Here is a 13,876-nt window from a genome sequence, read left to right on the forward strand (position 1 = left end):
AGTGGCGGCGGAGGTGAGGTGGAGGGAGGAGACGTCGCCGCCGCCGCCGCTACACTGGCACACGTTCCTCTTGTCTTGTGTCTTTAGGGCGCCTGATCCGCCGCCTCGGTCCCCGGCAGTGCGAGAGAGGAGCATTTATTGCGGCGCGGCGGCGGTCGAGCTCATCAGCGCATTCCTCCACTCCCACGCAATGCGCGGCCCACGATCCCGCTAGGGCTCGCCTGGATTCTTCCGCATTAACACAGAGAGGCTGTGGATCGATCCGATAGGGGATCGCCATGTCTTCGTCTTTCCAGATTGAGAGTGGAGGCGCCGGCACCAGCTATCGCAGCGGCGAGCTCCAGCCAGTGACACATTCTGGACGATACAGGTATGGCAGCGTCCTCTCTCTCCTTCTCTCTTTCTCTTCCGGGGGATTCTTGTGCTTCGATCTCGGATTTGGGGTTTTGGATGCCGGATTGATGGAAATTTTCCTTGTTCCAGGTCGAATCACGATCCCAGCACGAGCTACTACATTCCCACCGGGTCGGGGTACCAATCCCCGCCAGTATATGGGCAGCCTCCGCGACCTGGAATGGCGATGGATGAGGAAGCATTCAAGGACAAAGGGCTGCCCGCGCCGCCCCTGACGTGGAGCGGCCGAATGGAGCGCTTCTTGGGTCTGATGGATTTCACAAACTGTGAGGTAAGCTATGAATTCTTCGGTCTCTCGAAAGAAAAAAAAAATCCTTTCATTTCAGGTGTGGCGTGGAACTCTGGTCGAGCTCGTCGGCTTCTCGGCTTTCCAATTCGCGCTTATAACCGGCATTGCCGCGTGCGTGGATTTCAAGCAGCGAGGAATCGCCATCGCTCTCGTCTACTTCCTCGTCTGGGCAGCGTGCATTCTCGCGGCACTGTCCGTGTGGGTGGGCGCCGGGCATCTCAACCCGATCTTCACATACACGACCATGCTCACGGGCCACACGACCGCGGTGCGAGCAATGCTCTACATGGCAGCGCAGAGCTTGGGAGCTTTGATCGGGACTCTGGCAGCAAAACAGGTGGTGGCGCGGGACTTCGTCGAGAAAAACTCCCTCGCCGGGTGCCTCCTCGGAGAAGTCGTGAGAACCTCTCGGGGGCTCGAGTGGCCGGAGGGACTCACGCCGCGAGCGGGGCTCATCTCGGAGATCTTCTTCACGTTTCTTCTCATTTTCGTGGCCTACTCGACGCTCCTCGAGCCCGGGAACTTTCGCCAGACTGGTCCAATTCTCGCTGCTCTCAGCATCGGTGGCGCGGCAGGACTGTTTACTTTCATCTCGTCGCAGCTCAAGTCTCCATACTACTCGGGCGCTGGGATGAATCCCGCGAGGTGCCTGGGACCGGCCATCGTCCAGGGAAGCACGCTCTGGGATTGCCACTGGGTGTTCTGGGCCGGTCCGTTCATCGCTGGAACCATTTTTGGGGTCGTGTTCCGGCTCGTCGCGAATAAGCAGCCACAGATGCTGACCACCGAGGAGGAATTCTACGCGCCTCCGCCGCCACAGGCCGTGGTTCCGGCTCCGGCACCGACGCCGCAAGAGAAGAGGATGGACGTCTTTCTCCACATCAAGGCGATGCTACACCGGAGCGAGAGCGAGCGGGAGAGATCGAGGTCCCGGTCGAGGAACTTGGTGGAGGAGATGCCGTCGCAACTTTGAGGTTCGTGTACGTGAAAGTTTTTGGATTGGTTCTTGACCGAAAGTTTCGCTGTTTTTCGCATCTCAGGACTGCCGCTGCTGCCGTGTAATGTGTATGTGATTGGTGAAAGCGAGAAGTAGCTATAAATCAAAGGTTGCGGTTACTGGAGAGCTAAGCTTACTTCACTGGTGATAGATGCCTTTGTTAGGTAACTATCTCCGTTTTGCAGGCTCAAAGTTAGGTGACCACACACCACCACCAGTTCGCCCATCAGCGTTGCGACGTCCGATGATCCTGTTGCTATAATGGATCGTGAGCTGGAATCCATGGCGTTTGTACGCAAGTAAACTTTCTTTCGCTTTTCTTTCTCCTCTCCTTCGAAAGTTCTTTGGTTTCTTGCGTGCGTGGGACTCCTTCGTGATGGTGCAGCGAAGCCAAAAAATGTCGATCGATCGAGCAAGCAGCAGCGAGACAACATCAATCAATCAAGCAAGACTTTTTCGAAGAGCTGCTCGCTCGCCACGAGTCTAGGAAATAACTTTTTTTGATTCCACGATTTTGTTCCTCTCCATGATCGAGCTCTCAAGCATTCAAGAATCCAGCTGCCTTAGCAAGCAAAAGTAATAGTCAAAAGCACGGACCCTTGCGCATGATAAGTTTGACGGAAAAATCAAATCTTAGGACCCAGTGGAATATGCTAGTAGAATCTTCTTCTTTTTTTTCAAAATGCCCTAATTAGGGCGCGCCTAGCGCCCAGCGCCGAGAATGGAGGCGCGGGCCGTGGCGCCGGGCATCCAGCTCCTCCGGGCGCGCCGCGCCTCCAATTTCAGCCTCGGATTCTACAAGGCATCGGTTCTAGGGATCACATTCCTCGCCTACGCCGGCTATCACGCCGCGCGCAAGCCGATCAGCATCGTCAAGGCCGTGCTCCATCCGGAGTACTCGGATCCAGGCTTCGCGGTGAGCCCGAGCTCCAATCTCTCCCCGTCCAGCAGCATCGATCCAGGAAATGCCCGGGAGGGGTGGAGTCCCTTCGTAGGGAGTCGAGGTAAAGCCAGGCTCGGGATTATAGATGTAGCTTTTCTAGCTTCTTACGCTATAGGAATGTACTTCGCGGGTCATCTGGGTGATCGTCTCAACCTCCGGTTTTTTCTTTCGGCTGGCATGGCGGGCAGCGGGGCATTCTCGTGCCTGTTTGGGATGGCTTACTGGTGGAAGGTCCATTCTCTAGGCTACTTCATACTCGTCCAGATGGTAGCGGGGGTCTTTCAATCCACAGGGTGGCCGTCGGTGGTGACCATTGTCGCGAAGTGGTTTGACAAGAGCAAGCGGGGATTGATCATGGGGATCTGGAACTGTCACACCTCGGCTGGAAACATCGTCGGCTCGCTGCTCGCGGCGGAGATGCTGCAGTATGGCTGGGGGTGGTCGTTTGTAGCTCCCGGTTTTCTCATGGCTATGGCGGCTTTGGTGGTTTTCTTCTTCCTGGCAGTGGATCCGGAAGAGGTTGATATGTCGTCTTCGATGGCGAGTGTTGGTGGTGGTGGTGGTGGTGCGAGTACGTCGGGGCAAGCAGCGGCGACTGAGCTGATAATGCTGAGGCAACCGCAGAGCATGGGTGGGAAGTTCCATTCGGTCATGATCGACGGGAGCTCGTTACAGGGCCTGGATATAAATGGCGACGGTGAGGAGTTTAGGGAGGTTTCTCTCGCGCCAGGGACGAGGAACGACTCGGCTGTGGGGTTTTTTGATGCCTGGATGATTCCAGGCGTTGCACAGTTCGCACTGTGCCTGTTCTTCTCCAAGCTGGTGGCTTATACGTTCCTCTACTGGCTTCCGTTCTACATAAGGCATACTAGTAAGTGTTCTTCGAGTTTTTGTGTTATATATAGTTCTAAGCGTTTTTTTATGTTTGTTTGGGCAGAGATCGCTGGCAACTATCTCTCCGATGGAATGTCGGGTCGATTGTCCACACTTTTCGACGTGGGAGGTATGTTTGGAGGCGTTGCTGCTGGCTACATTTCGGATCAACTCAACGCGAAAGCAACCACGGCGGCAACTTTTCTCTACGTTGCCGTCCCAGCGCTGGTTCTGTATCGCGTCTATGGCAGCTCGTCTCTAGCCGGCAACGTCGTGCTCATGGTCTTCCTGGGAGCTTTCATCAACGGGCCGTATGCTCTCATCACCACAGCCGTGTCCGCGGACCTTGGCACTCACAGCTCGCTCAGTGGAAGCTCCAAGGCTCTGGCAACCGTGACCGCTATCATCGATGGCACGGGCTCCGTCGGTGCTGCTATTGGGCCGCTGCTAACGGGATTCGTGTCGGAGAAAGGATGGGACGCAGTGTTTGGGATGCTCATCACCTCGGTGCTCATCGCTGCGCTGCTGCTCAGCAAGCTCGTCTACACGGAGCTCACTGTAAAGTTTGCGAGCGCAAACGCCGCTCCTTTCCAGCCGCTTGGCGACGATCAGAGTAACGAGATTTTGCTCTTGGTTTTTAATGCTCTAACGTCCTTGTTTCCAGATCAATTCTACTGACTTAGAGCTGTGACAAGCACAAGAACAAAGCGATAGGATTTTTCTCTGCTTGTAGTTCATGGTTGAGGTAATTGTTTCTCGCTAGTGTTTGGGCTCTAACCATTATCGGGTTGGTGTCGTGTGTGGTGCAGTTATCAAATGCTTTATGACAAAATATTCCGCCAACCATGCGTCCTTGCAGAAAAGTGGCTTCGAAGGGAAGCATTAGGCTTATAACAGATCACAAGTAAATTCTTTTGCAACATCAAAAAGATCTACCATGGAAAGGTATGAAGGTTTCTAGTTTGCATGTTATCTAGGAAATTCTTTTTTTTTTTGTATAGTTATCTTTAAACTCTATAGAGGTGTTATTAAAACTCACAAAACATAGAAATGTTTTTAAGTAATTTAGAATGCAATTAAAATTTGATTTGCAAATAAGTTTATAGGTTTTAAATTTTGATTATTGAAAAAAAATTATATTAGAAAGAATATATTTTTTCTTTTTTATAAAACATAGTATATGGAAAGGGAATACAAAAATGTACATATTAATTATCTCAAAAACCTTAATTTATATATAGGAGTGAGTGATTGAAATTAATCCAACGGTTAATATTAGTGTACGACTGTTAATATTAGTATACACAGTGATAATTTTGTATAATTTATGTAATTAATATATAAAAGGTCATATCTTCAAAAATAAATAAATACATTATATAATCCTTGATTATTTGGGGGAGTCAAGCAAAAAGGGATAAACCCATAGATAAAAAAGTCAAGTCTACTAGTAGTGTGGGAAACAATATGTGCTTTAATTACGGTGAAATGGGACACTTTTCAAGTGTCCCTACCTGAAGTATACCAGAGTTAATATGGCCATTAAGTTGGGTGAAACTTAAATTGAGATACATAATCCAGTCCCTAGCTTAAAGATATTCATTACACGAACAACTTTGGTAGAAAGTCATTTACAACATCTACTAGCCCTTTAAAGGAAGCTCGAAGGTAACCTTATTAAGATCTTTACTGATACGGGTGCTTTGGATAATTTTGTGGTTGTAGACATAGTCCGGCAAGCCAAACTAATAGTGTAGCAACTGGGTGAACCAAGAATTATAGAGTTTATTCAAGGTAGCCAAAGCATTGATGAGGTAATTTGACAAGCAAGAGTCGAAGTACAAACATAGAAAGTAGATATGGATTTTATTGTGTTGGATATGGCAGGATTTAACGTGATCTTTGGGATGGATTGGTTCAATTGGTTTATGATAGCTCTGTATGGATAAAGTAGGAACTTTGTGGTACTGACAAATGCTTAAGGAGAATGATCCATGGTGGAGGCCCAGGATTTAAAGGTAGGGCAGAGTAAGGCCAAAGACTCCTGCTTAAACCTGGAGTTTACGAAAGGACAACTCACTAAAGGAACCAAGGCAGCATTTTTGTGCTTATTCTCAGTGAGGAGTGACAAAAAGATGGGAACCGAAGAAATATCTATAGTGATCAAGTGGGTGTTAGACCAATTTCGAGATACCATGCCGAAGGAGTTACTGGTGGGGTTACCTTTCGCACAACCAATAAAATATAAGATTGAACTAGTCGAGGGTGCTAAGGCAATGATTCATCCCCCTTGCTATAGATCAAGATGTTATCAATGTAGATGACCACGAAATGATCTAGATAGAGTACAAAAATGTGGTTCATCAACACCAAGAACGTCATTGGTAGCACAAAGGGCATCACTAAAAACTCAAAGTTTCTATACCTTATTTGACAAGTTGTCTTCTGGACATCTTTCTTTGCTATCTAGATATGGTAGTATCATGATTTTAGGTCAATCCTCGAAAAGTATTTTGCCTTTCCCAACCTATCGAATAGGTCCTCAATCCTTGGTAAAGGGTATTTGTTCTTCTTTATATATTTGTTGAGCAACTAATAGTTTATACACATGCGCATAGAGCCATATTTCTTTTTCACAAATAACACTGATGCATCATACAATGACTTACTCAACCTAACATACCCTTTTTCCACCAACTCCTTAAATTGGCACTTGAGCTCCTCAAGTTCTTTTTTGTCGAACACTTGACGAAGATGTTTGAGAAACTAAAAAAACACCATCTGTATGCTAAAGAGAGTAAATGTGACTTTGCTCAACAAAATGTAACATTTCTTGGGCATATGGTGGGCAAAAATAGGCTCAAGGTGGACCCTGAGAAGGTCCAAGCAATCTAGGAATGAGAATGATCATCGAATGTACATGAGTTAAGGGCATTCTTGGGGCTATGCAACTACTACCGAAAGTTTATCAAACACTAACCGAGAATAGCCTTGCTTTTAATAGACCAAACAGGAAAAGGGAAGATGGTATAAATAGCAGAATGCGAAGCGACATTTGTTCACCTCAAAGGGAAGTTGAGGAAGGCTCCCATATTGGCATTACCAAACTTTAATAAAGACTTTGAGGTAAAAATGGATGCTTTAAACTTTGTGCTAAGCGCAAATTTGAAGCAAGACAACCATCCAGTAGCATTTTTCTTGAAGAAGTTGAACAAAGCTTAACGAAAGTGACCTACCCATGAGAAGGAATTGTTTGCGGTGGTCAAGGCGCTCAAGAAGTGGCAACACTACCTTGGGAGACACTTCATAATTTACACGGATAATGTGGCAGCAAAACACTTTTTGTCAGCCTATCGTAAGAGGGAAATAGGGTCGATGGGCTAATACTTTAGCCGAGTTTGATTGTGAGATTTTTTATAAACCTGGGAAGAGCAACATCGTGGCAGATGCTCTAAGTCGAAAGGCAAGCTTGAAGTTAGAAATATCTAATGTGACAACAACCTTTTGGGATGATTTACAAACAGTGTATGAGAATGATGTTCTAGCATAAAAACTGTTGCTAAAGAACTAGGAGGCATAGGATGCTGACCAGAGAGGGGAGCTGCCTACGAAAAAGAAGATAGGCTATGTGAAATGCAATAGATTCACCTATTATAAATAGACAAGTGTGTATGTTCCACAAAGGGAGTTAAGGAAGGTAACATTAGAAGAGTGTCATAATGGACCTCTTGTAGAACATGGCAGAATGCTTAAGATATTGGGCTTACTTAAGAGGAAGTATCACTAGCCAAATATAGTTAAGGATGTCCAAGATAATGTAAAGACATATTCAACATGTCAGTAGGTCAAAGCCGTGACTAAGGATAGTGGGGGCTTGTTAATAAACCTCCCAATTCCAAATTGTCTATAAAAATTTCTTACAATGGACTTTATTATGGGACTCCCCCTAAGTGAGGGGTTTGATGCGATAATCATGGTGGTGGATTGATTTTCGAAGACGGCATCTTTCATACCCACCACAATGGAAGTGGATGCAAAAGGTGTGGTGAAGATATTTTTTGAACAAGTGGTTCAAGTTCGGGGAAGGCCAAAAGAGATTATCTCATATCGAGATAAGATCTTCACTAGTAAGTTCTAGAGAACTCTCCTAGAATAATATCGCACCAAGTTAAAATTTAGTATAGCCTATCACCCACAAACAGGTATTGGGTATTAAGTCAAGTTGGATGGTGTATATTATATGTTCTTGGCTGCTTGTAATGATTTACCCAATCAGTTTGGTCTCTGAAGATATAGCATTATAAATAATCCTTTAGTTGCCTATTCACCCTTTTTGTTTGTCCATCTATCAAGAAGTGTATATGTGGGGAGTGTAGCTAAACTTTAGGTCCAATATAACCCAAGGAATGGGATTGGGAAAGAGTTTGGAAATTTGTGGATGGATGAGTAACATTTTGTTACTTGTCCAATGAGTTGTTGAATCCAAGTAAGACCAAATAAGAGCTAGTATAATAAGTGAGAACTTTAGCAAGGGAACTAATTGAGGCCAAATTAAAAGTGATTGGATAGATAAAGTAATTTAGCAAATTGGAAAAGGAAAATCTATAGCTTACAAAAGTCTATTATAAAATATTTCCATGGACAATTGGGGAATAGAATGCTTTACAATAAGCCTTTACTTCATGGCCTTATATGTTGAATATATCTTTATATAGTTTTGCACGACCTTAACCATATTGTGGAGCCTACTTGTCTTTGTCACAGGTTGTGGTAGCAGCGACTGTAGGAGTCTGGAATATAAACATATATATGAATGTTTCTTCTAGATCACAAAAACCTTCAGCCTTTCAAAGTGGGATCTTCCAATTGCCCTCCAATCTTTCTTGGGTCCCACCGGAGGTTCTTACTTAGATTGTTAGCATTCCAGTCTCAATCACACTTGGTGAGCTTTTGCAATGCATACTTGGTTTTACTTCTCAGTTAGAGGTTTTTGCCAAGTCCACAGGCATCCCTGTGGAACCTCAACATGTTGTGCATATCATCAAAACTTAGACCACTCATAATCCCGAAGCATTCTTTATGGAGGTCCAAGTTGGCAATAAATCCTCAAAGACACAAGCATTACTTCATTTAGGCTCCCATAGTAACATCATCTCCCTTGACTTGGCACTCTCTAGTGGCTTGGAAGTGGTGAGTAGCACATCCATCATCCTCAAAACGTTTGCTAATCACTCAATGATTCTTGTGGACATCTGCTGAAATATCAAGATCTCGGCGCAAGGAGTGGTTACCATACTAGAGTTTCTTGTTGTGGACTACCAGCAGCTCGGATCTAGGAAGCTGAAGAACTCTATCATCCTAGGATGTCTATGGCACCTTGTTGCTACTTGCACGACAATTTGGGCCAAGGGAAAATCAATAATCACCAATAATGTCCATATAGTGAATCTTCTCAATGCCTATGGCAATTGTTTACTTCCATCTAATTTGTCTCAAGTGAATGCTTTTTCCACCACTGAATTTGACCAGGCTCTCAAGGTTCTTTTCCCAAAACTCATTAAGGATGACATGTTGTTGGAGATTCAAGTTGTTCAGTGCAATATGATCAACTTCTTTAACATGGACTGGACTACATCCACACTTGACTTCTCTACCATAACAGCATAAATCTAGAGATCCCTCAGCTTCAAAAACTCTAGGAATTTCACATCGATTTCTTCACTACTATACAGTGAGGGATCCATCAAAGTGGGTTTCTCCAACCACTTTTCCAACTCTAGCACCACTTGAGGAGTCACATGGGACCCGTACCAAAGATCTCTTAGCATTGACATAGAGTTTGGATGCATTGCATGTGAGCTTGGACATCAACAATCACGAGACAAGGGTTTGTGACACACTTGTTGCTGTGGGGGATCCAGAAGCAACTCTAAGGATGAAGTTGATGAGTTTGTGGCTACTGGGATTGAAAAGCCACTATTTGACCACTTTCTTCTAGGCAAGGGACCACTCTCTTCTAAGCAAGTAGCCACATGCAGTTGCCTCCAGCAAATGCTTGGGAGTGTTATTTGCCACAGCCATGGAGTTTCTTACTTGTTCCCATATTGTGGAGCTTACATTTGGAGCATATATCCACCTCATATCTCTTGTTGTATACTAACTCTAGCTTTATAGGGAATTCCCCAAGATGCATGTACTTTACTATGCAATCTTGGGAGCTTGATGGGCAAACATGCTCACAACTTCTTAGAATGTGACTTTCAATCTTGGATGTCTTCACAACCTTCCTCAGATTTCTCTATATAATTTCAGCACTATGATAGAGCATTTTCACATGGTATATGGTGGCATTGGAGTTATCAATGAAGTAGGGTCATAAGACATCAATAACACTTTGGAGAGCACAACTTCTTCACTCTTGTTGAGTACACCTTTGACTCTCCATCTTAGTGACTACTCTCATGGTGGCACTTCTAACCCCGGAGCTGCAATCCAGCCCTGCTACTCACTTGGGATACGACCATGACATAAAGATGGCAAGTATTTTCCAGCAGCATCTCGACTTTTCCTTAGGTTTTCTCCCAACTTGGCACCTTGTCTCAGCTCTTCCCAGACTCAAGTTCATGGCTGGGTCGTGACTTCATCTTGCTACAACACTTAAGGCACTTTTAGAAGCTATCAACACGTCACTTGGCCACCAGATCTTTATTAGCAACACATGATGGTATCCTTAGCTCTTTGGAGACACTTTATACCATTTGAGGAGGCTCCCATCCTTGCAGGTAGTGCCAACATCCTAGATTCTCTTACAGTGACATTGTTCGCCACTTGAGACATTCTTGATGTGATCTAGCACTTGAGGGTGGCTTGGCTAGTTTTAGTGGCATTCCAAGCCTTCTACAGGATGCCTTGCATCCTCTTGGAGTTTTCTATCATCATCACTCATCATAGAAGTTGTTTACATTACTTTTTCTTTCACTAGTGAGATTTTTCCATCTTCACTCATTTTTCTACTTTCTTCTCTCTTTCTTGCTTTTCTTTCTGATCTCACTCTTCTTCTATTTCTCTTCAGGTCAAGGAATCATGTGGAGCAAGTTCCTTTCCATGGTGAATATGCTCTGGCTGCATTATTGATTGTATGAAGACTCTTCGACTCGTGTTGGCTTGTGCTCTAATTCTTTGGTTCCTTTCTTTATGTTAGTTCCATCCTCACATTCTCATCACCACTCTATATCATCCATGCTCTAAAATTTGCTTCCACACACTCACACCACTGTTGCCCAACACTCACTACACATACCCAATCATCTCTCACATTTTTCACAATTCATCATCCATTTATACTAGAAATTTGGGGACAACACTTCATCATAGAGGCTTTTCAAGACAAGAAACAATAGAAATCAAGACATTCTTATGAACAATATGTGAGATATTTAAGGGACTAATCACATGTTGCAACTTTCTTCTCTTTAGAGCTGATTTCTTCTTCCACCAAGAGATCTTGACTATAGCAGACATCCAGGAGCTTTTAGAGGTGTGGACAACAGAGCCAACACCCTTTTCTTCCAGCTCAAATCACAAATGAAGCATCATTACATCAGATTAGAGCCACCCTTAGACACATGCACTCAAATAATCCATCCACCAAGATCCTCTCTCATCACTCTCTTCCATTATAATTCATTCTACATTGCACAATTACCACCACTAGGCAATATATTCTCTATGCTTTCTTTTCCATTCTCGGCCAAAGTTTTTAGCACAAACCATATGAGCTTGACATTGCATTAGTATATCCACTTTCTAGAGTGTGGGAGCCAGGTTTGAGCTTGTTTCTATTTGGTTTTCTTATTTTTTTCTCCTCATTTTTCCTCTTTTCTTACTTCCTTGAGTCTTTAGTTTAATTACATAGTTTCCCATTGGATTTTCCTTATATCTTTGAACTTCAAACTCTTATCCTATCTTCTACTTTTATCTCCATTCTTTTTTACTTCTACTTTCAGCTTTTCTTCTTTTGTTTTCCTTGCCATCTCTCGTTGTTCAGCAATTACTTTCTTTGAACACTACATTACAGCATATGGGAGCATCTGGCCATGGGTTCTTGTGTGCCGGAGTCTTACGCATCCCACCAATGGTCACCTATTGCAATACGAGCTCATCACCACCTTCTCTTAACATCATGCCTTCATTCTGGCTTGAGAGAGCACAATAAATATTTTATCTCCTTAGAATATTTCCTTATATATAAGTGATGAGAGGCTAGAATATAGAGTTCCACCCCATTTTCTCTTGCACTTGAGTTTGGAGTTGTGAGTTTGCAAGCATGTGTGTAAGGTATGGATCCATGGTTGGGGTTGAGAGATGCCCCAACAGTCTAGAAAGGAGAGAACTTTGAAGTTGGTATAAACTCCTTGAGTAAAACAAGATCACTATCATTGAATGGTTCAATTGACCACTAGTGATCGATGACCAACTTGATCTTCTACTTGCCTCTAAGGAGATGTTTTGCCATGGCTCTTTGTTGTTCTTCCAAGGCGAGAACCTCTATATCACATGCATGAAGCTTGTCCTCGTTGTTAAGTTGCATCTCTACTACATATTAAAATGAAAGTGAAAGTGATGGCATCTAGATCTCCATCGGAAGCATGGCCTTTGTCCTATAGACAAGAGAGAATGGAGTTGCAAAGATGGATGTCTTGAAGGACATATAAAAGGCCTACAGTGCTATAATCAAGTGCTTGTGCCAATGCCTCAGTTAATTCTTCATAAGCTTTGAGATGATGGTTTTCAATGTTGCTAGCTTTACCTGACTATTGCACTTAGGATAGTAACTACTACTCTTCACATGCCACAATGATATATCACTATCCTTTGGAGCTCAGTGGACTGATTGAGCTGACAAATCAAGTCCCCATTAGAAAAAGGGACAAGAAGTGACGGCCTGGAAAGGAAGGTATAGAATATAGCTCCAGGGATTGAACCACTAGCACTACTCACACACCTTTGTGTACTCTATGCTATCTTGGTGAATTTGAGGCCAAAAGTAGCTATGGCGCAAAAGGAGCTGCATTATGGCCTATCATAAGAAATACCCTTCACAAGAATTGAAAGCACAATGTAACTCAAGGATCTCATGTTCACCCATATACCACAACAAGACCTCTTGTGATGTCCTCCTGTAAAGATGGCTATCCAGAAGGCAAAATCCCTATGCTTGAATCTCCAATGCCTTTTGTTGAGTTGATAAGGAACTCATCTAAATCCAAGTACACTACAATGTTCTGAAAGGCTGTTGGGACCACAAAGGAGGTAGCCTCAACAACTAGGAAGTCACTTAGTTCCATCATGCACTTCCGTGTGGTGTGAAAAGTTGGTTGGAACTCTTGGATGGTTATAATCCAAAATAAAGTACAAGGACGGTGAACCAGTTGCTATAAAGAAAAGTAAACATGTTAAAGCAGACATGAAAATGGATATAGGCTCCAACAAGAAAGTGACAAAATCTCTCTAAGATGTAAACAATAGCCACTACTTCTTTTTCTACATCCACGTACTTCTTCTTAATCTCCTTGAATGAATGCAAGGCATAATATGTTGCATGTGGTGGCTTGCCAAGCTTTGAATATTGGTAGAGGCATACTCCAAAAGCCTCTACTCTCGTGATGTAAATCTCGAAAGGAAGTTTTCACTCTTGTGGTTGGAGAACAAAGTCCATATGTAGTGACTATTTCAGCAAGTCAAAGGCTTGTTGTTAGCTCTCCCCATTCAAATAAAATGTTGTGTTGTAGAAGAGGTATCAAAGGCCATGAACATGCAACATAGTTGTGGAGGAAACGGTGAAAGAAACCCATTTGTCCAAGAAAGCCATAAAACTACTTCAAGTTGGTTGGCAGGGGCTGATCCAAAGCCTTATGAGCCTTGGCTTTCTGGGGTTTGATCCCATGTTGTGAGACATCAAAGCCTAGCAAATGGCATTCAATCACCCCAATCTTAAACTTTCATGGGTTTAAAGAAAACGTCTATTGTCGATAGCAAGTGAAAACCTACTCCAAGTGCAAAAGGTGGCCATTGAAAGAGTTAGAGGCCATGCATAAATCATCCATGTACACCCAAAAAACTTCTTAAAGTGCTGAAAAGTAACTTTAGCATTGCATAAGCCAAATAGTAGGATGTTGAAAGCAAAGACACCCCAAGGTGTTCAAAATGCCATAAGATCTCAATGATTAGGATGGATAAAGATCTAGTTATACCTTGAAAAACGATCCATAAAAGAGTAGTAATAATGTCTAGCCATCTCATCTATAATCACATTCATAAATAGTGTAGATGAGTTTGTTTCTTTTTGCTAGGTGTCTAT

The 13,876-nt window shown here is 43.8% G+C and overlaps 2 protein-coding genes across 4 annotated transcripts; both read left to right on the forward strand.

The window, feature by feature from the left end:
* The first annotated feature begins 18 nt into the window (after window positions 1-18).
* Window positions 19-1,830, forward strand: LOC9633098 (aquaporin PIP2-3). The gene is made up of 4 exons (XM_002967617.2): window positions 19-370; window positions 484-685; window positions 741-1,677; window positions 1,744-1,830. The coding sequence occupies exons 1-3, from the start codon at window positions 279-281 to the stop codon at window positions 1,674-1,676; spliced, it is 1,230 nt and encodes a 409-aa protein (XP_002967663.2). The 5' UTR covers window positions 19-278; the 3' UTR covers window position 1,677; window positions 1,744-1,830.
* Window positions 1,831-2,118: 288 nt separating this feature from the next.
* On the forward strand, window positions 2,119-4,603 carry LOC9633099 (putative glycerol-3-phosphate transporter 1). 3 transcript variants are annotated; one of them, XM_024672640.1, is made up of 5 exons: window positions 2,119-3,514; window positions 3,581-4,129; window positions 4,181-4,261; window positions 4,326-4,461; window positions 4,518-4,603. In XM_024672640.1, exons 1-3 carry the CDS (start codon window positions 2,422-2,424, stop codon window positions 4,192-4,194), a joined length of 1,656 nt encoding a protein of 551 aa, XP_024528408.1. In that variant the 5' UTR covers window positions 2,119-2,421; the 3' UTR covers window positions 4,195-4,261; window positions 4,326-4,461; window positions 4,518-4,603. The 3 variants fall into 3 exon arrangements, with proteins under 3 accessions (XP_024528408.1, XP_024528409.1, XP_024528407.1); XM_024672641.1 differs by having other exon boundaries at window positions 2,119-2,704; window positions 2,759-3,514; window positions 4,326-4,603; XM_024672639.1 differs by having other exon boundaries at window positions 4,326-4,603.
* The last annotated feature ends 9,273 nt before the right edge of the window (window positions 4,604-13,876 follow it).

Source organism: Selaginella moellendorffii, unplaced genomic scaffold, assembly GCF_000143415.4.
Source record: "Selaginella moellendorffii unplaced genomic scaffold, v1.0 SELMOscaffold_9, whole genome shotgun sequence".
Lineage (NCBI taxonomy): Eukaryota > Viridiplantae > Streptophyta > Lycopodiopsida > Selaginellales > Selaginellaceae > Selaginella > Selaginella moellendorffii.

Coding starts and splice junctions, on each gene's coding strand:
- LOC9633099 (XM_024672639.1), top strand. CDS start 2,422: ATGGAGGCGCGGGCCGTGGCGCCGGGCATCCAGCTCCTCCGGGCGCGC. Junction 3,515..3,580: donor GTTCTACATAAGGCATACTA/GTAAGTGTTCTT, acceptor TTGTTTGGGCAG/AGATCGCTGGCAACTATCTC.
- LOC9633098 (XM_002967617.2), top strand. CDS start 279: ATGTCTTCGTCTTTCCAGATTGAGAGTGGAGGCGCCGGCACCAGCTAT. Junction 371..483: donor ACACATTCTGGACGATACAG/GTATGGCAGCGT, acceptor TCCTTGTTCCAG/GTCGAATCACGATCCCAGCA. Junction 686..740: donor TGGATTTCACAAACTGTGAG/GTAAGCTATGAA, acceptor CTTTCATTTCAG/GTGTGGCGTGGAACTCTGGT.